This window comes from Ciona robusta, chromosome 11, assembly GCF_009617815.1.
Source record: "Ciona robusta chromosome 11, ASM961781v2".
In the NCBI taxonomy this organism is placed as follows: Eukaryota; Metazoa; Chordata; class Ascidiacea; order Phlebobranchia; family Cionidae; genus Ciona; species Ciona robusta.
Genome location: NC_143245.1, coordinates 2,877,027 through 2,900,774, shown reverse-complemented (window position 1 = coordinate 2,900,774; position 23,748 = coordinate 2,877,027). Strand labels below are relative to the sequence as shown.

The 23,748-nt window shown below is 35.3% G+C and overlaps 1 protein-coding gene, 22 non-coding genes and 1 pseudogene across 26 annotated transcripts; 7 read left to right on the top strand and 17 right to left on the bottom strand.

Annotated features, from left to right (window-relative positions):
* Positions 1–464: 464 nt before the first annotated feature.
* Positions 465–536, bottom strand: Trnat-ugu (transfer RNA threonine (anticodon UGU)). Its single transcript has one exon. It is a non-coding gene; the product is annotated as a tRNA-Thr (tRNA).
* Positions 537–707: 171 nt separating this feature from the next.
* On the bottom strand, positions 708–779 carry Trnat-agu (transfer RNA threonine (anticodon AGU)). The gene has a single exon. It is a non-coding gene; the product is annotated as a tRNA-Thr (tRNA).
* A 330-nt stretch (positions 780–1,109) lies between these two features.
* Trnal-caa (transfer RNA leucine (anticodon CAA)) lies at positions 1,110–1,229 on the top strand. The gene is made up of 2 exons: positions 1,110–1,147; positions 1,184–1,229. It is a non-coding gene; the product is annotated as a tRNA-Leu (tRNA).
* A 198-nt stretch (positions 1,230–1,427) lies between these two features.
* On the bottom strand, positions 1,428–1,567 carry LOC149727917 (U4 spliceosomal RNA). The gene has a single exon (XR_016386132.1). It is a non-coding gene; the product is annotated as a U4 spliceosomal RNA (small nuclear RNA).
* Positions 1,568–2,059: 492 nt separating this feature from the next.
* Positions 2,060–2,131, bottom strand: Trnat-ugu (transfer RNA threonine (anticodon UGU)). Its single transcript has one exon. It is a non-coding gene; the product is annotated as a tRNA-Thr (tRNA).
* Positions 2,132–2,301: 170 nt separating this feature from the next.
* On the bottom strand, positions 2,302–2,373 carry Trnat-agu (transfer RNA threonine (anticodon AGU)). Its single transcript has one exon. It is a non-coding gene; the product is annotated as a tRNA-Thr (tRNA).
* A 329-nt stretch (positions 2,374–2,702) lies between these two features.
* Trnal-caa (transfer RNA leucine (anticodon CAA)) lies at positions 2,703–2,822 on the top strand. The gene is made up of 2 exons: positions 2,703–2,740; positions 2,777–2,822. It is a non-coding gene; the product is annotated as a tRNA-Leu (tRNA).
* A 198-nt stretch (positions 2,823–3,020) lies between these two features.
* LOC149727913 (U4 spliceosomal RNA) lies at positions 3,021–3,160 on the bottom strand. The gene has a single exon (XR_016386098.1). It is a non-coding gene; the product is annotated as a U4 spliceosomal RNA (small nuclear RNA).
* Positions 3,161–3,803: 643 nt separating this feature from the next.
* On the bottom strand, positions 3,804–3,875 carry Trnat-agu (transfer RNA threonine (anticodon AGU)). The gene has a single exon. It is a non-coding gene; the product is annotated as a tRNA-Thr (tRNA).
* A 330-nt stretch (positions 3,876–4,205) lies between these two features.
* Trnal-caa (transfer RNA leucine (anticodon CAA)) lies at positions 4,206–4,325 on the top strand. Its single transcript has 2 exons — positions 4,206–4,243; positions 4,280–4,325. It is a non-coding gene; the product is annotated as a tRNA-Leu (tRNA).
* Positions 4,326–4,523: 198 nt separating this feature from the next.
* Positions 4,524–4,663, bottom strand: LOC149727910 (U4 spliceosomal RNA). The gene has a single exon (XR_016386095.1). It is a non-coding gene; the product is annotated as a U4 spliceosomal RNA (small nuclear RNA).
* Positions 4,664–5,146: 483 nt separating this feature from the next.
* Positions 5,147–5,218, bottom strand: Trnat-ugu (transfer RNA threonine (anticodon UGU)). The gene has a single exon. It is a non-coding gene; the product is annotated as a tRNA-Thr (tRNA).
* A 169-nt stretch (positions 5,219–5,387) lies between these two features.
* On the bottom strand, positions 5,388–5,458 carry Trnat-agu (transfer RNA threonine (anticodon AGU)). The gene has a single exon. It is a non-coding gene; the product is annotated as a tRNA-Thr (tRNA).
* Positions 5,459–5,788: 330 nt separating this feature from the next.
* Trnal-caa (transfer RNA leucine (anticodon CAA)) lies at positions 5,789–5,908 on the top strand. Its single transcript has 2 exons — positions 5,789–5,826; positions 5,863–5,908. It is a non-coding gene; the product is annotated as a tRNA-Leu (tRNA).
* Positions 5,909–6,106: 198 nt separating this feature from the next.
* LOC149727906 (U4 spliceosomal RNA) lies at positions 6,107–6,246 on the bottom strand. Its single transcript, XR_016386121.1, has one exon. It is a non-coding gene; the product is annotated as a U4 spliceosomal RNA (small nuclear RNA).
* Positions 6,247–6,731: 485 nt separating this feature from the next.
* On the bottom strand, positions 6,732–6,804 carry Trnat-ugu (transfer RNA threonine (anticodon UGU)). Its single transcript has one exon. It is a non-coding gene; the product is annotated as a tRNA-Thr (tRNA).
* Positions 6,805–6,972: 168 nt separating this feature from the next.
* Positions 6,973–7,044, bottom strand: Trnat-agu (transfer RNA threonine (anticodon AGU)). Its single transcript has one exon. It is a non-coding gene; the product is annotated as a tRNA-Thr (tRNA).
* Positions 7,045–7,371: 327 nt separating this feature from the next.
* On the top strand, positions 7,372–7,491 carry Trnal-caa (transfer RNA leucine (anticodon CAA)). Its single transcript has 2 exons — positions 7,372–7,409; positions 7,446–7,491. It is a non-coding gene; the product is annotated as a tRNA-Leu (tRNA).
* Positions 7,492–7,688: 197 nt separating this feature from the next.
* LOC149727902 (U4 spliceosomal RNA) lies at positions 7,689–7,826 on the bottom strand. Its single transcript, XR_016386094.1, has one exon. It is a non-coding gene; the product is annotated as a U4 spliceosomal RNA (small nuclear RNA).
* Positions 7,827–8,355: 529 nt separating this feature from the next.
* Trnal-caa (transfer RNA leucine (anticodon CAA)) lies at positions 8,356–8,475 on the top strand. The gene is made up of 2 exons: positions 8,356–8,393; positions 8,430–8,475. It is a non-coding gene; the product is annotated as a tRNA-Leu (tRNA).
* A 195-nt stretch (positions 8,476–8,670) lies between these two features.
* LOC149727900 (U4 spliceosomal RNA) lies at positions 8,671–8,792 on the bottom strand (annotated as a pseudogene).
* A 162-nt stretch (positions 8,793–8,954) lies between these two features.
* Trnal-caa (transfer RNA leucine (anticodon CAA)) lies at positions 8,955–9,074 on the top strand. The gene is made up of 2 exons: positions 8,955–8,992; positions 9,029–9,074. It is a non-coding gene; the product is annotated as a tRNA-Leu (tRNA).
* Positions 9,075–9,272: 198 nt separating this feature from the next.
* Positions 9,273–9,411, bottom strand: LOC149727898 (U4 spliceosomal RNA). Its single transcript, XR_016386120.1, has one exon. It is a non-coding gene; the product is annotated as a U4 spliceosomal RNA (small nuclear RNA).
* A 48-nt stretch (positions 9,412–9,459) lies between these two features.
* Positions 9,460–23,638, bottom strand: LOC149727897 (ATP-dependent zinc metalloprotease YME1L1-like). 4 transcript variants are annotated; one of them, XM_089889287.1, is made up of 16 exons: positions 23,480–23,638; positions 20,970–21,101; positions 19,931–20,087; positions 19,194–19,273; positions 18,424–18,580; positions 18,038–18,124; positions 17,577–17,738; positions 16,679–16,831; positions 16,100–16,232; positions 12,998–13,173; positions 12,353–12,514; positions 11,787–11,938; positions 11,406–11,487; positions 10,732–10,853; positions 10,130–10,213; positions 9,460–9,905 (listed from the first exon to the last, which is right to left on the bottom strand). In XM_089889287.1, the coding sequence occupies exons 1-16, from the start codon at positions 23,510–23,512 to the stop codon at positions 9,669–9,671; spliced, it is 2,109 nt and encodes a 702-aa protein (XP_089745413.1). In that variant the 5' UTR covers positions 23,513–23,638; the 3' UTR covers positions 9,460–9,668. The 4 variants fall into 4 exon arrangements, with proteins under 4 accessions (XP_089745413.1, XP_089745415.1, XP_089745414.1 ...); XM_089889289.1 differs by having other exon boundaries at positions 20,954–21,079; positions 23,480–23,608; XM_089889288.1 differs by having other exon boundaries at positions 20,970–21,079; positions 23,480–23,608.
* Positions 23,639–23,748: the final 110 nt, after the last annotated feature.

Genomic DNA, 23,748 nt, shown 5'->3' with positions numbered 1-23,748 from the left:
TAATCTTTTGAATCAACACAATGTCCTGTTGTTTGTGGGAAATGAGCCTTCACGGTTATTATCTGCATTCCTCTGTGCCCTTAGAAACCAAAGGAGACCGATAACAATCTGTATGTTCAAGTTTAAAAAGAAGCCTGATTGAAGATATTTTATTCGTTTAAATACTTTCAACTGTCGATAGTATATATAGAGGTATTGTGTATGTACAGTGTATTACGTCAAAAAGGTTTATGCTGTGTAAAATAAATCTATCTTTAATTTTTATGTGTTTAAAAAGGCGTATTACGTTTCGAAACCTGGAAATTTTACTTACAACACACTGGCTTTTGTCCTGGGCCGTATATAACGTTACTGTAAATACATAATATAATTATTGAATATTTCATGAATACTCTATTACGTTCCCACGATTAATTGAAAAAGAGAGAAGCTCTAGCGCAATGTTTGTCTAGAAAGCTTTTAAGAGGCGCCACTGGGGAACGAACCCAGGATCTCCTGTTTACAAGACAGGCGCTTTGCCACTAAGCCATGGCGCCGATGTTTAAATCCGTTAGTACATTTTAAAATTAACCTAATGCATTGTCGCTGAAAATTATACGTTTGGCGACGCTGCAAATGAAGAAGATGATATTTTAATTGGATTAATAAATGCCCCAACACTGTACTTTTAAATGGGGTTTAAAATATAAATTTAGCTGATGATAAGAAGGCACCACTGGGGATCGAACCCAGGATCTCCTGTTTACTAGACAGGCGCTTTACCACTAAGCCATGGCGCCGATGATCGTTGACATGCAACATTCAAATTTCAACTCAAATAAAATATACCTGATATTTTTATAACGGTGCAAGAATACTATCACGCTTAACATACATAAGCAACACTTAATTCAGCTAACCGATCATTAGTTTAAATGTAGATTATTTTGGTTTTAATCCACATGGATGATTTGACAGGCCTCTGGCTTTTTATGCAATTGTATATAGTAACTTAATTTATATGCTGAAACAGTTGAGCTAAAGAAATTTTAAACGTCAATTTAACATTTGCGTTTATTTTTATTTTTTCTCCTTATGGAACACGCCGTATACTCATTCCTTCCAGCGCTGTCAGAATGGCCGAGTGGTCTAAGGCGCCAGACTCAAGAACGTCGTGTTCTTCACCACAATGTGGTGTTGAGTATTCTGGTCTCCGAATGGAGGCGTGGGTTCGAATCCCACTTCTGACACAGGTTTTTAGATCAATTATATGATAATATACATTTGTATGTTTTTCACTTTTATTTGATTGAACACATACTTAGGACATGGAAGCAGTTTTGGGAAAAATCATTATATTGTCACGCGGATTCGACAAACCTCCTGTTTCGAGCTGAATTTTGACAACTAATAGAAGTTCACAACGCGAGGGAATAATAAGAATAAAGGCTCCTAAGAACCCTTCGGAAATTGCCACAATCGTCGAATTTCACGGCAATCGGGCGGGGTATTGGTAATAGTTTTCAACTAGCAATAATCGCGCCTCGGATAAACCTCATAAGCTACGATACCGCCACTGCGCAAAGCTGACGATAAAAGGTAGAATAATCTTTTGAATCAACACAATGTCCTGTTGTTTGTGGGAAATGAGCCTTCACGGTTATTATCTGCATTCCTCTGTGCCCTTAGAAACTTAAAACCAAAAACCGATAACAGATAACAATCTGTATGTTCAAGTTTAAAAAGAAGCCTGATTGAAGATATTTTTTTCGTTTAAATACTTTCAACTGTCGATAGTACATATAGAGGTATTGTGTATGTACAGTGTATTACGTCAAAAAGGTTTATGCTGTGTAAAATAAATCTATCTTTAATTTTTTATGTGTTTAAAAAGGCGTATTACGTTTCGAAACCTGGAATTTTACTTACAACACACTGGCTTTTGTCCTAGGCCGTATATAACGTCACTGTAAATACATAATATAATTATTGAATATATCATGAATACTCTATTACGTTCCCACGATTAATTGAAAAAAAGAGAAGCTCTAGCGCAATGTTTGTCTAGAACGCTTTTAAGAGGCACCACTGGGGATCGAACCCAGGATCTCCTGTTTACAAGACAGGCGCTTTGCCACTAAGCCATGGCGCCGATGTTTAAATCCGTTAGTACATTTTAAAATTAACCTAATGCATTGTCGCTGAAAATTATACGTTTGGCGACGCTGCAAATGAAGAAGATGATATTTTAATTGGATTAATAAATGCCCCAACACTGTACTTTTAAATGGGTTTAAAATATAAATTTAGCTGATGATAAGAAGGCACCACTGGGGATCGAACCCAGGATCTCCTGTTTACTAGACAGGCGCTTTACCACTAAGCCATGGCGCCGATGATCGTTGACATGCAACATTCAAATTTCAACTCAAATAAAATATACCTGATATTTTTATAACGGTGCAAGAATACTATCACGCTTAACATACATAAGCAACACTTAATTCAGCTAACCGATCATTAGTTTAAATGTAGATTATTTTGGTTTTAATCCACATGGATGATTTGACAGGCCTCTGGCTTTTTATGCAATTGTATATAGTAACTTAATTTATATGCTGAAACAGTTGAGCTAAAGAAATTTTAAATGTCAATTTAACATTTGCGTTTATTTATATTTTTCTCCTTATGGAACACGTCGTATACTCATTCCTTCCAGCGCTGTCAGAATGGCCGAGTGGTCTAAGGCGCCAGACTCAAGAACGTCGTGTTCTTCACCACAATGTGGTGTTGAGTATTCTGGTCTCCGAATGGAGGCGTGGGTTCGAATCCCACTTCTGACACAGGTTTTTAGATCAATTATATGATAATATACATTTGTATGTTTTTCACTTTTATTTGATTGAACACATACTTAGGACATGGAAGCAGTTTTGGGAAAAATCATTATATTGTCACGCGGATTCGACAAACCTCCTGTTTCGAGCTGAATTTTGACAACTAATAGAAGTTCTCAACGCGAGGGAATAATAAGAATAACGGCTCCTAAGAACCCTTCAGAAATTGCCACAATCGTCGAATTTCACGGCAATCGGGCGGGGTATTGGTAATAGTTTTCAACTAGCAATAATCGCGCCTCGGATAAACCTCATAAGCTACGATACCGCCACTGCGCAAAGCTGACGATAAAAGTAGAATAATCTTTTGAATCAACACAATGTCCTGTTGTTTGTGGGAAATGAGCCTTCACGGTTATTATCTGCATTCCTCTGTGCCTTAGAAACCAAAGGAGACCGATAACAATCTGTATGTTCAAGTTTAAAAAGAAGCCTGATTGAAGATATTTTTTCTTCGTTTAAATACTTTCAACTGTCGATAGTACATATAGAGGTATTGTGTATGTACAGTGTATTACGTCAAAAAGGTTTATGCTGTGTAAAATAAATCTATCTTTAATTTTTTATGTGTTTAAAAAGGCGTGTTACGTTTCGAAACCTGGAAATTTTACTTACAACACACTGGCTTTTGTCCTAGGCCGTATATAACGTCACTGTAAATACATAATATAATTATTGAATATTTCATGAATACTCTATTACGTTCCTACGAATGTTTGTCTAGAAAGCTTTTAAGAGGCACCACTGGGGAACGCCGATGTTTAAATCCGTTAGTACATTTTAAAATTAACCTAATGCATTGTCGCTGAAAATTATACGTTTGGCGACGCTGCAAATGAAGAAGATGATATTTTAATTGGATTAATAAATGCCCCAACACTGTACTTTTAAATGGGGTTTAAAATATAAATTTAGCTGATGATAAAAAGGCACCACTGGGGATCGAACCCAGGATCTCCTGTTTACTAGACAGGCGCTTTACCACTAAGCCATGGCGCCGATGATCGTTGACATGCAACATTCAAATTTCAACTCAAATAAAATATACCTGATATTTTTATAACGGTGCAAGAATACTATCACGCTTAACATACATAAGCAACACTTAATTCAGCTAACCGATCATTAGTTTAAATGTAGATTATTTTGGTTTTAATCCACATGGATGATTTGACAGGCCTCTGGCTTTTTATGCAATTGTATATAGTAACTTAATTTATATGCTGAAACAGTTGAGCTAAAGAAATTTTAAACGTCAATTTAACATTTGCGTTTATTTTTATTTTTTCTCCTTATGGAACACGCCGTATACTCATTCCTTCCAGCGCTGTCAGAATGGCCGAGTGGTCTAAGGCGCCAGACTCAAGAACGTCGTGTTCTTCACCACAATGTGGTGTTGAGTATTCTGGTCTCCGAATGGAGGCGTGGGTTCGAATCCCACTTCTGACACAGGTTTTTAGATCAATTATATGATAATATACATTTGTATGTTTTTCACTTTTATTTGATTGAACACATACTTAGGACATGGAAGCAGTTTTGGGAAAAATCATTATATTGTCACGCGGATTCGACAAACCTCCTGTTTCGAGCTGAATTTTGACAACTAATAGAAGTTCTCAACGCGAGGGAATAATAAGAATAAAGGCTCCTAAGAACCCTTCAGAAATTGCCACAATCGTCGAATTTCACGGCAATCGGGCGGGGTATTGGTAATAGTTTTCAACTAGCAATAATCGCGCCTCGGATAAACCTCATAAGCTACGATACCGCCACTGCGCAAAGCTGACGATAAAAGGTAGAATAATCTTTTGAATCAACACAATGTCCTGTTGTTTGTGGGAAATGAGCCTTCACGGTTATTATCTGCATTCCTCTGTGCCCTTAGAAACCAAAGGAGACCGATAACAATCTGTATGTTCAAGTTTAAAAAGAAGCCTGATTGAAGATATTTTATTCGTTTAAATACTTTCAACTGTCGATAGTATATATAGAGGTATTGTGTATGTACAGTGTATTACGTCAAAAAGGTTTATGCTGTGTAAAATAAATCTATCTTTAATTTTTATGTGTTTAAAAAGGCGTATTACGTTTCGAAACCTGGACAATTTTACTTACAACACACTGGCTTTTGTCCTAGGCCGTATATAACGTCACTGTAAATACATAATATAATTATTGAATATATTCATGAATACTCTATTACGTTCCCACGATTAATTGAAAAAAAGAGAAGCTCTAGCGCAATGTTTGTCTAGAAAGCTTTTAAGAGGCACCACTGGGGAACGAACCCAGGATCTCCTGTTTACAAGACAGGCGCTTTGCCACTAAGCCATGGCGCCGATGTTTAAATCCGTTAGTACATTTTAAAATTAACCTAATGCATTGTCGCAGAAAATTATACGTTTGGCGACGCTGCAATGAAGAAGATGATATTTTAATTGGATTAATAAATGCCCCAACATGTACTTTTAAATGGTGGTTTAAAATATAAATTTAGCTGATGATAAAAGGCACCACTGGGGATCGAACCAGGATCTCCTGTTTACTAGACAGGCGCTTTACCACTAAGCCATGGCGCCGATGATCGTTGACATGCAACATTCAAATTTCAACTCAAATAATATATACCTGATATTTTTATAACGGTGCAAGAATACTATCACGCTTAACATACATAAGCAACACTTAATTCAGCTAACCGATCATTAGTTTAAATGTAGATTATTTTGGTTTTAATCCACATGGATGATTTGACAGGCCTCTGGCTTTTTATGCAATTGTATATAGTAACTTAATTTATATGCTGAAACAGTTGAGCTAAAGAAATTTTAAACGTCAATTTAACATTTGCGTTTATTTTTATTTTTTCTCCTTATGGAACACGTCGTATACTCATTCCTTCCAGCGCTGTCAGAATGGCCGAGTGGTCTAAGGCGCCAGACTCAAGAACGTCGTGTTCTTCACCACAATGTGGTGTTGAGTATTCTGGTCTCCGAATGGAGGCGTGGGTTCGAATCCCACTTCTGACACAGGTTTTTAGATCAATTATATGATAATATACATTTGTATGTTTTTCACTTTTATTTGATTGAACACATACTTAGGACATGGAAGCAGTTTTGGGAAAAATCATTATATTGTCACGCGGATTCGACAAACCTCCTGTTTCGAGCTGAATTTTGACAACTAATAGAAGTTCTCAGCGCGAGGGAATAATAAGAATACACGCTCCTAAGAACCCTTCGGAAATTGCCACAATCGTCGAATTTCACGGCAATCGGGCGGGGTATTGGTAATAGTTTTCAACTAGCAATAATCGCGCCTCGGTTAAACCTCATAAGCTACGATACCGCCACTGCGCAAAGCTGACGATAAAAAGTAGAATAATCTTTTGAATCGACACAATGTCCTGTTGTTTGTGGGAAATGAGCCTACACGGCTATTATCTGCATTCCTCTGTGCTCTTAAAATCCAAAGGAGACCGATAACAATCTGTATGTTCAAATTTAAAAAGAAGCCTGATGGAAGATATTTTTTTCTTCGTTTAAATACTTTCAACTGTCGATAGTACATATAGAGGTATTGTGTATGTACAGTGTATTACGTCAAAAAGGTTTATGCTGTGTAAAATAAATCTATCTTTAATTTTTTATGTGTTTAAAAAGGCGTGTTACGTTTCGAAACCTGGAAATTTTACTTACAACACACTGGCTTTTGTCCTAGGTCGTATATAACGTTACTGTAAATACATAATATAATTATTGAATATTTCATGAATACTCTATTACGTTCCCACGATTAATTGAAAAAAAGAGAAGCTCTAGCGCAATGTTTGTCTAGAAAGCTTTTAAGAGGCACCACTGGGGGAACGAACCCAGGATCTCCTGTTTACAAGACAGGCGCTTTGCCACTAAGCCATGGCGCCGATGTTTAAATCCGTTAGTACATTTTAAAATTAACCTAATGCATTGTCGCTGAAAATTATACGTTTGGCGACGCTGCAAATGAAGAAGATGATATTTTAATTGGATTAATAAATGCCCCAACACTGTACTTTTAAATGGGTTTAAAATATAAATTTAGCTGATGATAAAAGCACCACTGGGGATCGAACCCAGGATCTCCTGTTTACTAGACAGGCGCTTTACCACTAAGCCATGGCGCCGATGATCGTTGACATGCAACATTCAAATTTCAACTCAAATAAAATATACCTGATATTTTTATAACGGTGCAAGAATACTATCACGCTTAACATACATAAGCAACACTTAATTCAGCTAACCGATCATTAGTTTAAATGTAGATTATTTTGGTTTTTAATCCACATGGATGATTGACAGGCCTCTGGCTTTTTATGCAATTGTATATAGTAACTTAATTTATATGCTGAACAGTTAAGCTAAAGAAATTTTAAACCTCAATTTAACATTTGCGTTTATTTTGTTTTTTCTCTTATGGAACACGCCGTATACTCATTCCTTCCAGCGCTGTCAGAATGGCCGAGTGGTCTAAGGCGCCAGACTCAAGAACGTCGTGTTCTTCACCACAATGTGGTGTTGAGTATTCTGGTCTCCGAATGGAGGCGTGGGTTCGAATCCCACTTCTGACACAGGTTTTTAGATCAATTTATGATAATATACATTTGTATGTTTTTCACTTTTATTTGATTGAACACATACTTAGGACATGGAAGCAGTTTTGGGAAAAATCATTATATTGTCACGCGGATTCGACAAACCTCCTGTTTCGAGCTGAATTTTGACAACTAATAGAAGTTCTCAACGCGAGGGAATAATAAGAATACACGCTCCTAAGAACCCTTCGAAATTGCCACAATCGTCGAATTTCACGGCAATCGGGCGGGGTATTGTAATAGTTTTCAACTAGCAATAATCGCGCCTCGGTTAAACCTCATAAGCTACGATACCGCCACTGCGCAAAGCTGACGATAAAAAGTAGAATAATCTTTTGAATCGACACAATGTCCTGTTGTTTGGGAAATGAGCCTACACGGCTATTATCTGCATTCCTCTGTGCTCTTAAAAATCCAAAAGGAGACCGATAACAATCTGTATGTTCAAATTTAAAAAGAAGCCTGATGGAAGATATTTTGACAGGCGCTTTACCACTAAGCCATGGCGCCGATGATCGTTGACATGCAACATTCAAATTTCAACTCAAATAAAATATACCTGATATTTTTATAACGGTGCAAGAATACTATCACGCTTAACATACATAAGCAACACTTAATTCAGCTAACCGATCATTAGTTTAAATGTAGATTATTTGGTTTTAATCCACATGGATGATTTGACAGGCCTCTGGCTTTTTATGCAATTGTATATAGTAACTTAATTTATATGCTGAAACAGTTGAGCTAAAGAAATTTTAAACGTCAATTTAACATTTGCGTTTATTTTTGTTTTTTTCTCCTTATGGAACACGCCGTATACTCATTCCTTCCAGCGCTGTCAGAATGGCCGAGTGGTCTAAGGCGCCAGACTCAAGAACGTCGTGTTCTTCACCACAATGTGGTGTTGAGTATTCTGGTCTCCGAATGGAGGCGTGGGTTCGAATCCCACTTCTGACACAGGTTTTTAGATCAATTATATGATAATATACATTTGTATGTTTTCACTTTTATTTGATTGAACACATACTTAGGACATGAAGCAGTTTTGGGAAAAATCATTATATTGTCACGCGGATTCGACAAACCTCCTGTTTCGAGCTGAATTTTGACAACTATAGAAGTTCTCAACGCGAGGGAATAATAAGAATACACCTCCTAGAACCCTTCGGAAATTGCCACAATCGTCGAATTTCACGGCAATCGGGCGGGGTATTGGTAATAGTTTTCAACTAGCAATTTAAATGTAGATTATTTTGGTTTTAATCCACATGGATGATTTGACAGGCCTCTGGCTTTTTATGCAATTGTATATAGTAACTTAATTTATATGCTGAAACAGTTAAGCTAAAGAAATTTTAAACCTCAATTTAACATTTGCGTTTATTTTTGTTTTTTCTCTTTATGGAACACGCCGTATACTCATTCCTTCCAGCGCTGTCAGAATGGCCGAGTGGTCTAAGGCGCCAGACTCAAGAACGTCGTGTTCTTCACCACAATGTGGTGTTGAGTATTCTGGTCTCCGAATGGAGGCGTGGGTTCGAATCCCACTTCTGACACAGGTTTTTAGATCAATTATATGATAATATACATTTGTATGTTTTTCACTTTTATTTGATTGAACACATACTTAGGACATGGAAGCAGTTTTGGGAAAAATCATTATATTGTCACGCGGATTCGACAAACCTCCTGTTTCGAGCTAAATTTTGACAACTAATAGAAGTTCACAACGCGAGGGAATAATAAGAATAAAGGCTCCTAAGAACCCTTCGGAAATTGCCACAATCGTCGAATTTCACGGCAATCGGGCGGGTATTGGTAATAGTTTTCAACTAGCAATAATCGCGCCTCGGATAAACCTCATAAGCTACGATACCGCCACTGCGCAAAGCTGACGATAAAAGGTAGAATAATCTTTTGAATCAGATTTCGAAATATCAATATTATAAAGATTATTTTTTGCCAATGAAAATGAACGCAGTTTTGCAAATGAAGAATTTACAGATTCAAATTTCCCTCAAAAAGAAAACGAAATAATAAGATTGTATTTACACACGCAAGACTACTTAAATTGCAGTTATAAACAAAGTGGCTGAAATTCAGTTTGAATAAAACGGTCTACCTTGTTGCTGAGACAGTTGAACAAAACATTAGCACAGCAGGCCTGGTGCTAAGGCGTCTTTTAATTTTTCTAATTCACTTTTTTGCAAAATTTTTTGTTGCTGGGTATGCAGGCGCATATTTTCAATGGAATTAATGTCTTTGGAATCGAGCAGAATTTTGATTTCATCCATCGTTAATGTTTCGTATCTTAACAATGCCTCGGCAAGCAGCTTGTGTTCGTAAGATTTCGAGACAATCATTTCTTTCGCTTTTTCGTAAGATTTCTGCAAAAAATGGTGTAAGATTTTCTTAAAACTTATTTTTTGTGTAAGATTTCCTGCAAAAAACATAACACACACAAAGTTACATTTGTGGTAACGTGTAAGCGGGCACGAGGTGCATGGAACAGAACACTCGTGTTATAACTACTGTCCTTTTCCTACGAGGATAAATAAGTTACATTCATTCAAGCATATTTTGCACACAACATAAGCACAAGCAAACTTACTTCTAGTAATTTTTTCACTTCAATTTCAACAGCTCTCTTCGTTTCCTGACTTAAATGTTGCATGTCATACGTCATAAGGCCAAGCTGTGAAGAAAGAGATTTCATTGGCAAGTACATACTCATTAATTGCAAATATTCAGCTTTTATATTGGTGGTATAGCGTTAACTTGTAGTGCAGTGTTGTAAAAATAAATTGTGCAATATTGAAAATAACGAAATTATTACAGCAAGTAGTAATAATAACGCATTTTTTTGTTTTTGTTTTATTTAAAAAATTTTTTCTTCTTGAAAATAAATAAGCTCAAAACAGGCTGTGGAAATGAAAAACGGATCGTCATCCTTTGTTTATAACAAAATACTGAAATCTGTTTATTTTAGGAACCTTTAAATTACAATGGTAATGTTATGTGTAGTGTTACAAAAATAATTTGTGCAGAAATTGAGAATGTTATGTTGAAAAACCCAAAATAAATCAGCACAATATTAAAATTCTGCATTGTTTTTAAAACAGATAACAAATTTAAAACAGGGTGTGGATATGAAAACATATCCTCAATTTATTTACATATATTTACCAAAAATTTTAGTATTTTTTCACGAACCTTTTCTGACATTCCGTACATACAAACGAGTTTATACGCTGACTCTGTTGCATTGTTGATGTCCGAAGATGCCCCAGTGCTTACATGCTCCTTGCCAAGCAATAATTCTTCAGCTACTCTGCCTGTTATGTGGATTGTTTTCTAGTTATTTTAATGCACTGGTTAGCAAGAGAAGCAGTATGAAGGAATGAATATAGTAGGGTGGGGAAGAAGAGGGGCCCCCTTTAGCACATAATATCCAAATATTCTGATTGGGTTTTAAACAATTAAAAACGGTATATGGGAGCCGTGAAGATACAGTTTTATAATTCTTTGAATGTTCTTTGTTTACTACCAATTAGGACAAGAAAATCAGTAAATATAGTTTAGTAAACTAAAACTAGTAGTTAAATCTAATATCCTCAAAGTGACATAACAGTTCAAATCCAACAACTTAGTGTGGTTTTGCTCACGTACTGTTAAAAACTCCCACATTCCAATATTAACCATATATTTACTCATATTTGTGTGGAAATTTATTTTGTGTTGTGTAGTTGTCATTACTTTAACTCTAAAAAATTTGATTAAGAATCTGGGAAATAGAATAGAAATAGAAAAGAATCTGGGAATAGAATAGAAATAGAAAAGAATCTGGGAGTAAGTAATTCTTTAAACAACAATATTAAACCACCCACCCCCCATAGAAACATCCATCATGGATATGATTTGAGCTTTCGACAAACTTTGTTCGCTTTCCTTCTCAGGTATTAAAGAAACCTGTGGAATATTAATTTATAAAGTTAGTATAGTGAATTTTCGGGATGGTACAGGGAATTTTTGGGGTTAGTACAGGACTTTTAGATTAGGAAAAATAGCTTAGCATTTTTTTATTATAAAACTTCTATTTAAAAATATCTTCTTGTTATAAAACCAACCAGTCTGAAAAATATAACCGATAGAAAGCAGCATATAAAGAAAACAATAATGTTATACCAACTGTCGTTTTCCGGCCACACAATAATAAAGCAAGTTACAATCTTTTATTCTTGTTAAAAATATTATATGTTCAAACTTACATGGCCAAGAGCAGGCCCACGTTGTCGTATAGTTGCTTTATATATTGTGTGTGCAGCTGGTGTATAGTAAGCTACAAGGGCATGACCAGCTTCATGGTGGGCAGTGTTGCGTAACTCTGATTCTGATCGGATTCGACTTTTTAACTCCGGACCTGTGAAAAACGTCTCGTGTTACAGACTTACAATATATATATATATGGGGTCTCGGTCTCTATATAATGACATTTAGAAGTGATTTTTTGGAATTTATGAATTAGGAATAATATGATCTCCTTTACTTTTTATTAGATATTTATTTCGAATTGATCAATTGAAATATATATATATTTATATATATGTGTGTGTCATAGTGTCTAATATGTCATACATCATAATATAGAATTAGGCGGACCTTCTGACACATGACCCTCTGCTTTAGGCTCAAATTTAAAATGGTAACTACTGAGACAAAATATATACAATATTCAATTCAAATATTGTGGTAATCCTAAGGGCCAAAAAAAAACTAAAAAAATATTTATTTAAAAAAAACAAATGCAAAACATTTGTTAATTTTTTCGTCTTACCCATCTTAGCTTTATCGAGTGCATATTCCAGGTCATCTTGGTCCACACGTTGCTTGTTTAACTTAGCAGCACGAAGTGCAGCTTGGTTGACGATGTTACTTATGTCAGCACCTGTCATTCCAATGGTCAGTGCTGCCAGTTTGTCAAGGTTTAACTGGTTGTCTGGGAACAATATAAAGAATTGGAAACACTGAAGAAAAAAATGAAAGATTGTGTAATTCCATTGAAAAATTAGTATTTTTTTAGAAGTTCACCTTTTTTTTATTAAATGTGTGTAGTGAGATGGGGGAAAATGGGACACCTTGAGCACACAATATCTAAACATCCTGATCGTGATTTAAACAAGTAACAACGGTCTATGGGAGTCATAGGGAGGGATAAGATTTTATAATTCCTTGAATGTTCTTTGCTTACGACCAAATGGGAGGAGAAAATAAAATGAAAAGTTGTTACTCCTACCCTACAACAGAAATATACATATTCTTTTTGTTTATAAACAAAATATATATATATATATATATTTTAAGTTTAAAAAAAATATTAATAAAAAAAATATATATTATATATATAAAACAATATAATAACTTATAACATTAGGTTTTTTATCTTAAAAAGTAAAAATTAATATTTAGAAGTTTAAATCACCTATGTTAATATCTAGCTTTCCAATATAGAGATTAAATATATCTTTTCTTCCTTGTATATCAGGTAACAACACTTGTACTTGGGTGTCAAACCTCCCGGGTCTGGTCAAGGCTTTGTCCAAGACTTCACCAGTATTGGTTGCCCCAAGGACTATCACTGGTTCTTTTTTCGTGAACCTGTGTGAGGGTAAGGTTGTGGTAAATTGTAAGAAATTGAGTTTGTAAATTTGAGCTGGAAAAGTTTTTGGGTGAGGAAAAAATGAATGTGGGATAAATTAAAAATAAAGTGAAATATGAGTTTTGAAAACTAAGATGAGCCACTAACACAGGGGTTCCCAAACTTATGAAATCGCGGGCCAATATGTGAAATCATAATTATGCGACGGGCCGCCAAGCGAAGAAGGTTTTCCTCGCTATATTTGCGACGCGACGCGTATTGGCGAAAATGCGGTTATAACGAATACTGTTAGGTCAGGAAGTTTGACGAATATGCTGTTAATAAACAACGATTCTGGAATAGATTAAACTTCGTACTTGCAGAATAAAAGACAAAGTTTCACAGTTTTTTTTTTATTGAATCATGTCGTGAAAGCATGTTACCGATAGTTAAGAAATGAACGAATGAATGAACGAAAAACGAAAAGTAGGCTATTTATAGATCAATCATGCTTTTTACTTTGACTTGTGCAGTTGGGATTTCTGTGAAATTATTTTTGTAAAACGAGGTTTCAATTTTGTACAATTAATTCTTAGCACAGCCCCCAGGTGACTATCTGTTAATCTGGTACGAAGTTTTGATTTGTTGATATTCATCACGGAAAACGTCTGCTCACAGAGGTACGTGGATCCAAACAAACAAGCCATTTCTTTGGCATGTGTCAATAGCACGGGATAAGTATCATTGTTCAAGTTTTGATAAAACGTCAACAGCTCTTCGCTTTTGAATTTATCTTTTGCTGTTGTAAATTCCTGCAACTCAATTAATTCAAACTGGAATTTGGTGGGCATTGTTTCTACCGCACATTGAAATGGGTTTCTAAATAATTGAAACTCTGTACTACGGCTTCGAAAGTCATCAAATCTTCTCGAAAATTCATCCAGTAGACGCGTGATTGTTTCGCTATACTTAGTGTTAAAAAATAAATGTCTTGCGGCAGGATTCTCATCTGCAAATTTCGTACACATTGAAAGATTCAAAATATTTTCGTCAAGCAACTGGGATCTAACCAGAACTAACTTTCGTTCTGTTGCCCGGACGTCATCGATCAAGCTTGAAGCCAATTTGCCTTTGCCCTGGAGTTTTAAGTTTAAAGAATTCATTATGGCAGTAATGTCGACCAAAAACGCCAAGTCGCAAAGCCATTCATTTTCTTGAAGTTCGGGGATATCGTAGTTTTTTTCCTTGCAAAATTCAAAGATTTCTTGGCGCAAATGAAAAAATCTGCTTAGTGTTGCTCCTGTACTCAGCCATCGGACCGCGGTGAAATAAACACCATCTTCATGCTCTGAGTTAAGGCTTTCCAAAAACGATTTAAACTGGCGATGATTAAGTCCTCTACTGCGAATAAAATTGACTGATTTAATTACGACATCCATGATATTTTTCATTTGGAGAACTTTCAAAACTAGAGCCTCCTGGTGAATGATGCAATGGTAAGTAATTAATTCTTTGTTTGTTATTTCATTAAACTTGGATTTTAGAAGTGCTACGCAACCTGATCTTTTCCCGACCATAGAAGGAGCACCATCAGTAGTGACTCCCACTAGTTTATTCCAGTCAACGTTATGATGACAAAAGGCACTGCAAATAGCATCAAAGATATCGACACCACGAGTTTGCCCTTTTAAGCTTTGCAAAGACAACAATTCTTCGTGAACTTCAAATTTGTCTGTAATTCCGCGAATGAATATAAGTAGCTGTGCCGTATCGCTCAAGTCGGTGCTCTCATCCAATGCAATAGAAAAATGAGTAAAATTTTCGAGTAATTCATTCATATGTAAATCAATATCATTACCAATATCTTCAATGCGCCGAGTTACTGTGTTGTTGGAAAGACTAATGTTCGCAAATTTACTTCTCTGTTCCGGACAAAGCAGCTCTACAACTTGAAGCATGCAGTCCCGTACAAACTCACCCTCGATAAAAGGGCGACTTCTTCGAGCAATATTATATGAAACAACATAACTGGCCATAACTGTCGCTTCACTTTCACTTGACATTTTCTTAAACATGTTTTTTTGACTTTTATAAGATGTTTCGAGTGATTTATATTTAGCAATCCTATCATCACCAACCAAATGTTTAAATTTTTCCAAATGCTTTGTTTCATAATGTCGTTTTAAGTTGTATTCTTTTAATACAGGAATAGCCCGCTTGCATACTAGGCATATGCATGCCTGGTCTTTTTGTACAAAGAAGTACGAATGTTGCCACTTTTCTAAAAACTGTCTGTTTTCACTCACTAGTTTTCGCTTCTTTTCGGCCATTTTTACAACGCGGTATAACCCATGTAAAACTCCTACCAGAGTAACGAGCGTGAAAGGTTGGTTGATGCTGTGACGGTCATAACTATTCTTGTGACGTAACAAAGGCAATGTAGATTATCAGATAAATTAATAAAACGATTTTAGAAGATTTTTTAAAGTAATACGTGCATTTGTGAACGTATCTACGTATGTAAATCGGTAATTTTTTAAAGTCCTCTGCGGGCCATTTATTTTGCTCCCGCGGGCCGCAGATGGCCCGCGGGCCGCGGTTTGGGAACCCCTGCACTAACAGATCAAGAAGATAAAATATGCCGTGTGATCATAAAAGGTTAAAACAGATCAACTGGACAACTGGGGGATGTATAGTTAAATACTAGTTTAGTGAAAGCACTCATGAATATAGGTGCCTATATTTTGAAAAATGTTGTTTACGGCATATTATTGAGTTATTATCTTAATTGATGCGATATTACCAATTATCCTGTTACTATGTGGACCCAGAATATTCACATAGGGTATTATAATTAATTTCACTGCATGTGTGCGAATTCTGCATGTACAGCACTATTGTTCAAGACACATGGTTGGATTTTCAACTCTAGTTCAAGTTACCTACCCGTCCATTTCCTGCAGTAATTGGTTGATGGTTTGTCGTGCGTAGGGTTGCAGAGATGAATTTGTTCGCTTGCTGCCACAAGCATCAATTTCATCGATGAAAATAATGGAAGGGGCTTGTTTACGAGCGTTTTCTGAAAGATTTTAAGTTTTAACAACTTTTTAAAAAAGGAAATTTTATTTTTTTGGAAGAGTGTTTAAAAACTTTACAGCGGTTTGCTAAAAATGGGGGCAAAAATAAAGGGTTGCTATAATAAGGGTGTAAAGCAATCTCTCGGTTGAATCAATCTTTTTTTAGCAAGTATAAATTATCGCATATACTAATGACTAAGATCATCCATCATCATTTTTTTGTCACAAACATGTGTGTGCTACATTATTATAAACCAACCTAAAATTTTATCTTTTTTAATTTACTTCAGCGCCGTGGCAAAGTGATTACTGATCAGTGCGCCTACCTCTAACCCAAAAGTAAGAGGTTCAAGGCTCATCGCTGCTACCATAGTTAGCGCATGTGTCTCGGGCAAGAAAAAACAGTAACCCCATACCCCGAAATATTTTTTCCCACACTTTCACTCACCAAATAACTTGCGAATACGCGAAGCGCCAATCCCAACGAACATTTCATCAAATTCAGAACCAGCTGTGTAAAAGAAAGGAACCCCAGACTCCCCTGCTACTGCCTTTGCCAGCAATGTCTTCCCTGTACCTGGTGGTCCAATCAACAGAATACCTGGGTATAAAATAACACTTTGTACTCTAACAGTATCAGTTTTTAAATAGATTTAGTAGTAAGTACCACCACCACTAATGTTGGAAGTACCTGCTTCTGCCTTATTTATGTATGAATTTATTGTAAATTTTTTATTTTTTAAAAAATAATTTTTTTTTACTTTTTTTTTATTTATTATTTTTCACTTTTGTTGATTTTATTATCGTTTAAACTTAAAAATTTTATTAATAAAATCTGTTGTAGCAATTACTGACGTAAAGTCTGTCTGTAGCGCCAGACACACCTCCACGAATGGTGGCAGTATCATTTTTAAACAATCTTCTAGTTATATACGACAAACTTTAAAAAATGCACGAAAGGGAGCATAGTTAAACTTAACTTGCATTCATATGAAATAATTTGGTTCAAATGTTTACTAATTAATGCATAAAAATCCCAGGCTTGGCGTCTATGCCTCTGCTTACGAGTAATTAAACCTTCTGTCAAATGTGTCTCATCTGTACAACAAACGCCTGATCTGTAATGGCGTATGATGCGAAAGGTATAACAATCTTTAAAACAAAGTTGCAAAACATTCTCAAAAGCCCCACAAATACAAGAATAATTCTTTTCAAAAACCTTTTAACATATCTTAACACATGATATATGATGGCGCCATTAAACAGAACAGCAAATCCTGTAATTATTTGAATCCACACAGATTTGAGTCTCACAAATTCGAAATTCTGTAATGTGCACCCTTTACCTTTTGGAAGTTTTGCCCCAAGTTGCGTAAACTTATCAGGATCTCGTAAATAATCGACAACGTCCTCGAGTTCATTCTTCGCTTCATCCATCCCACAAACATCCTCGAACCGAACATCCGTGATGATCCCGCTTTCATCAGCAGTCCGGAAAAATTCTCGGCCTAAAAATAAAAACTTTTTTTACCAATTTTTAGGTAATTTAGAAAAAAAAAAATTTTGGGGGGGGAAAAATTGAAATTTATACATATATATATATAATAATAAAATATATACGTATTAAACTATTGTTAAAAATGTAAAGGTAAAAAAAAGCAACAATGTTTAAAAAGTACAAGTGATTCTCAGCAAAACATAAAAAAAGGAATTAAAATCTGAAACTTGTTAGACAGTAGCTCTAAACTTAAAAAAAGCAATCAAGTAAAATAACACACATTGATGTTATGTGACAATGCACACATACCTGGCACAGTTTTATAAAGACGAAAAGCAAGAATCACAAAAATGAATACCAGCAAAAACGACAGTGGGTCAGCTTTAAAATTGAAGCCTAAGAAAGAAAGAAATTATAATATTTTCCGATGTGTAGCATGATGTTTAATATTAGTTATTTAGTGTAACAACTGTGAAAAAGCAGTTAAAGAAATAACATCAATAAAAGAATACTTTCCCATCACCAAAGCTGGTATGATTTAAGTTCAAATCAAATTATAATATAGACTATACAGAAAATTTACATGACCAATTTTTTTGTATAGTCTAATTAGAAAAAAACTTCTCAAAATTCCCCATTTTTCTATATCTCAAATAAATACTTCATTATAGATAGCATATTGAACGAAATTTTACCAGATTTTTTTCCCTCATTAGCTTTAGCCAACTGTATTCCTTCTTCCACCCCAAGTCTTAACAATGTAGAAGTCCTTGTTGGTAGATCATAAGTTTTCAACATACTTTGAATATTGTCATCAATTGCTGATTTGTCAACGGTTGTTTTGCCACTTTTCTAAATCAACAAAATTAGTGTCAGGCGCCGTGGCAAAGTGGTTAGCGCGCCTGCCTCTAACCCAGAGGTAATGGGTTCAAGGCTTGTCACTGTTACCATTGTGGGCTTACATATGTGTTCTTGGGCAAGATACTTAACGACAATTGCTCCAACCCAGTGGTCACTAACGGGCTGTTCAAATTATCAGCCATACATGCAAAAAAAGGAAAAATTCACCCCCAAAATAATTAACTAAAAGGGACATACACTTGTAAGATAACACGAGGTGTATGAAATAGAACACCTTGTGTTATAACTTATAAATAGTGTCGTTTTCTGGCTATGCAAGGATAAAGCAAAGTAACATTCATTATTTCATTCATTCACTCAAAAGCTATACATCGCTTATAACTGAAGTTACTGGGATTAAGGCACATTTGTCTTATACCCCATACAGACATATGCAATTACAAATATTAAATAACATACTGCCCTAACAAAATGATTAATACTGTAACCGAATTGTTACACATTGTTTCACTAATACAATTCCACAATATATGTGAAACCACTGCACACACAGCTAAAGAGAGATAGCATGATAAATCAACAATGTTCTGTAAATGAATTTTACCTGTGAGGATTTTTGTTCTGACATTTCATCTTCCATTACTGTTCGTTTGGTTTTGAAAGTTCGAACATGTTGTGTTCTCCCTGTAAATTCAATAACAGTATGATCAAACTCAGTGGCACAACAAGGGGTTTTGAGGGTCACGACTTCTCCCTTTTAAAAACTATATAAGAAAACATGTTATTTTTTATATTTAAAAAAAAAAAAATTTTTTTAAACCCCCCTTCCTCCATATTTTTTCTGGCTGCGCTACTGGGCCATGTCAAACACATGCAAATACACAGTACTGAAGCAAACACAACCAGCCAACAGTTGATTTGACCAGCCAAGCAGTCAAAAGGTATTTCCAAACCTTTCATTTGTAAATTGTAACCCCTGTTCATGACTGTGAACACTTAACACCCATGATACTAGCCCAGGTCACAGGTCCATCATTAAAACAGCCTTGATTTGTTTAACATATCTGCATATCTGCATCTGTAATTTTTATCCAGTTGCCAGCAAATAAACTATTGCTTGGAAAATAACATTTTGGGGCCTTTATGTTATTATAGAATGTATATACATATTTTAAAAAAAATTAAATAAAATTAAAAAAAAAGAAATATAAACATAACAAATTTTAACAGTGCTGAGTGTGTGATCCCAAATGGCCATATACAAAATCCCTAACTTTCATATACTACAGTACATTATTATGCATTAACTGAAAGTTTGTGACAAATAAACGCAGTACATACATGGCATAGTAGAGCTGTGGGTTAAGTTGGCATGAATTATACGGGAAATCTTGCTAGCATTATGGGGTTTGGGAAGGTTGATCTGAATTTCCCTCAGTGCAGATAGGAAGGAAGTGTATGGCATCATACGCTCAAGATAACTTGGCAGGAATGGAATCTGTGAAAAAAAAATGAAAACTATATCTGGTACCTATATCAAAGGTAATATAATAGCAAGAATAATATAATCATTGGAACTGATTGGTGTAGGCACAGTAAATGTTAAAAGAAAACGAAGAATTGTAAAATTATTGGAACCGATTAGTGCAGTATACTATAGTAAATTTGAAATTTTGAAAAAAATTATAAACCTGAAAAAAATAGCAAAACCCAAGGTCCCAAACTCCCAAGACTTAACACTGTAAAAGCTACAACTAAATTGGCTGCTTTCCTTAACTTGGGTGAATATCAAAATCACTATAAATAGTAAATTTATGAAACTTTTCAGTTTATAATTACTTTAGTGTTAATTGGTTACTGAAACAAAAACTTCAAAAGGTTTCATCCATTTTGAGGCATTTTTATTTGACTGTTGCAGCAGTAATTTGTAAATTAGAACAACTATTGCTTTGGGCCATCTATACAGTGAGAGTGAACAAGGTGGGAATAATACAGTTAATAACTTATTATTTCTAAAACATCAACAAAAAGTGCATTGCAATTTCAAATCACTAGTGGATTAAATACCAATTAAGATAGAAGTGAATAATACATGTGTTTGAATCGAGTACATTATATGAAAAGGAAGGTTATTGATATTTTTTTGGTTCATCGGCTTATCTATTTTATTCTTAATAGGAATATAGCATTGATTATATGTATATAATCTATTACTGTGCATATATAAATTATTATAACATTCAGTAAACTGGTATAACCACAAATATATGGTAACTCGTGAACTGGCACGAGGTGCATTACCATCTGTGTTTATTTACTGTCATTTTTCCACTCGAGAATAAAGTAAGTTACATTTATTCATACATTGAAATATATTTACTCGAAGTTGTGACTGTGGATTTGCGACTGACACTTTTGTATCTTCATTTTTTGTCTTCCTGTTTGCTGTTTTGCTTGCTGAGTTTAATCTCCTCGCAGCATGAAGCCCACCTTCAACAAGAGGTGAAATTATCTGGGTAAAAAACACTTTGAAATCTCTCAAAAGAGCTGCTGTCAAATATATATATTTTTTTCTCTTTACAAGTGAAATGAAATAGCGGCAGGAAACAAATGTAAAAATGTAATGCAGTCTTTACAATATGGACTGGATCTTGACTGCTATAAACAGTACAGAAACCGGCACTACTGAAGACTGAAGAATACTCCGCCTTTCGTACAACGCAGAAAACGCTGGTGAAAAGTGTTAGAGGTTGATGGTCACGGTCAGGGGTTAGTAGTTAGCAAATAAGATGGGGGGGGACGGTACCTCTAAATTGTCGGTGTGCGCAGTGTGCCACTGCGCACACTGACATTTTAGAGGGGCCCGGGGGGAGATTCTTCACTAGCACGTAGCAACCTATTTAAAACCATAGACCACTACCAGACTGGAAAATATGTCGTGCGCGGAGGATTTATCCTCCGCGCAGAATTTTCAAAATTGGTTAAAAATCCGCGCAATTTTCGCGGTATTACTAGCAATCCGCACAAAAAATATCAATCCGCGCAAAAATATAATAAAGCGCGTAAAAATCGCTGCAAGACTTGATAACTTTTCCTGTTTGTAAATGCGCTTGGATAGAAACTAAACTAAACGGCTGAGGTTGAGAACTAGCTGCCTTTTTCTTACGTTCTCTCACGATTATGACGTATGTCTTTGTGTGTTTATGACTCTATCAGCCAACGTGCGTATGCCCACAGAAATAAAAAAAGAGTACAACGCGCATCTCCAATGTCGGTAAAGGAGAGAGGTAATACACTCTCTTTCTTTCGCGAGTCGTTCCCGCTTACTATTGTAGTCAATAAAATCCAGGGAGCTTTATGTAGTTTTTCTTTGTTTTTTTGAAAAATAACTAATACAAGTATATATATATATTTCTAAAAAAAACGTTTGTTTGGACGTTTTAAAAAAAAAATTAAATGTTTAAATTTCATAAACAGGAGCTAAACTGTAAGCGTTAACCTACCGAATAACTAAATTGACCTAAAAAACTGGAATAGTTGTACCACTTAGCACTTACATATTAAAGGCTTTTGAATGTTAAACGAAAAACGCACCTGATTTTTCGGCGGGAATTCGTAGTACAAACTTGGCACTGCCTTTCCCAAAGTTGCGTATAAAATAAATGTAGTTTGCCAATTAAACAGAATAAGGCTGTAATAAACCACCTAAATATGTTCACTGTTGTAGTGCTGTATATTTACAATGTTTTTCTCAGCCAAGCAGCATGTTTATTGCGAAATAGTGGGGATTCACACGTAGATTCATTGCATCGTAATAGCGATTGTTTGACCTGGCAATTAATTACGACATAATAGCAACTCACACGTTCATTATTTGCGTAATAATAGCAAATGTCCCCTTGATTATTTAGTCTGCAGGTGCTTAAAACAGGTTGGATATTTGCCTTTTCACGATGCGCCTAAGTAGAAATCGATTTGAAAAAATACTTTGTACATGCTTAAAGCAACGCTTGTATTAAAAAAAGCTGGGAACTATTGTAATAAGGAAATAAGGAATACAGCATGAAATGACACGCTTCACTAACTTATGTGAATTAAAATAATGCTTATGACAATCCCTAAAAAATATTTGCGATCGTTTAGGTGGAACTTAAATTGGTGCTCGTGTACCACATGGGAGACCTTTGCGTACCACAGTTCGAGAACCACTGGTTTTTAAGCATAATTATATCTCCTTCAGTATATTCCCCAGTTGGCCGACTGGTCACAAACACACGAAGACGTACGCAGGGATGCACAATATTCCAGGATATCTTAAAATACTTTATTTCGAATCTTTTGTATTTATAACAAAAAACGGCCAAGCCGAAACGTATAGCAACCTTTGAAAAGACGCTGCAAAACGTTTTCTCTCGAAAGTCCCACAAACACAAGAATCTTTTTTTTCAAAATTATTGAATTTTAAAAAAATGTTAGTTTAGTTGAAGAGATGATGTATGATAGCGTTATTAAACAAAATAGCGAACGTATGAAAGCGTTACACAGTAATGTGCATCACTAGACGTACGTCATAATCGTTGCGCAAGAGAACGTAAGAAAAAGGTTGTCAAGTCCTTTAACCTCAGCCGTTTAGTTTATACTGTATTTGTTTGGTTCGCTACTTTACTTGTAAATTAGGAGGTTAACAATTAAGTTTCAAGAATCAGACGATCCGCGCAAAAAAATCGCTCGTCCGCGCAAAATCCGCGCAATTTCGATCTCCAAAAAAAAATCCTCCGCGCAGTTTGCAAACTTTCCAATCTGGGACCACTATGGTTTAATTCTGTATCCGCATACAATATCTTGAATTTTAGGTTTAGAAATAAAATAAAGTAAGTTTAGATCAAATACCTGAGGATTTAATATCGTAGTAGATGAAAGCATTTCTGTGGTTAACCTTATTTTATATTGCAGCCCGTTTTTGTACTTATAATTTTAAGCAACAAAGTAATCTGTTAAACAAAAAAACGAACATGCATTAAGGTGCATACCATATGCTACAACACTACATTAAAAGATTACCAAAATTATTTCCTTCTATCTAATTGATCCCTTACGACTACGTAAATAACCTTCTTACGTAATGACATGAAAACCTAGTTCTTTCCAATAGCCCATAG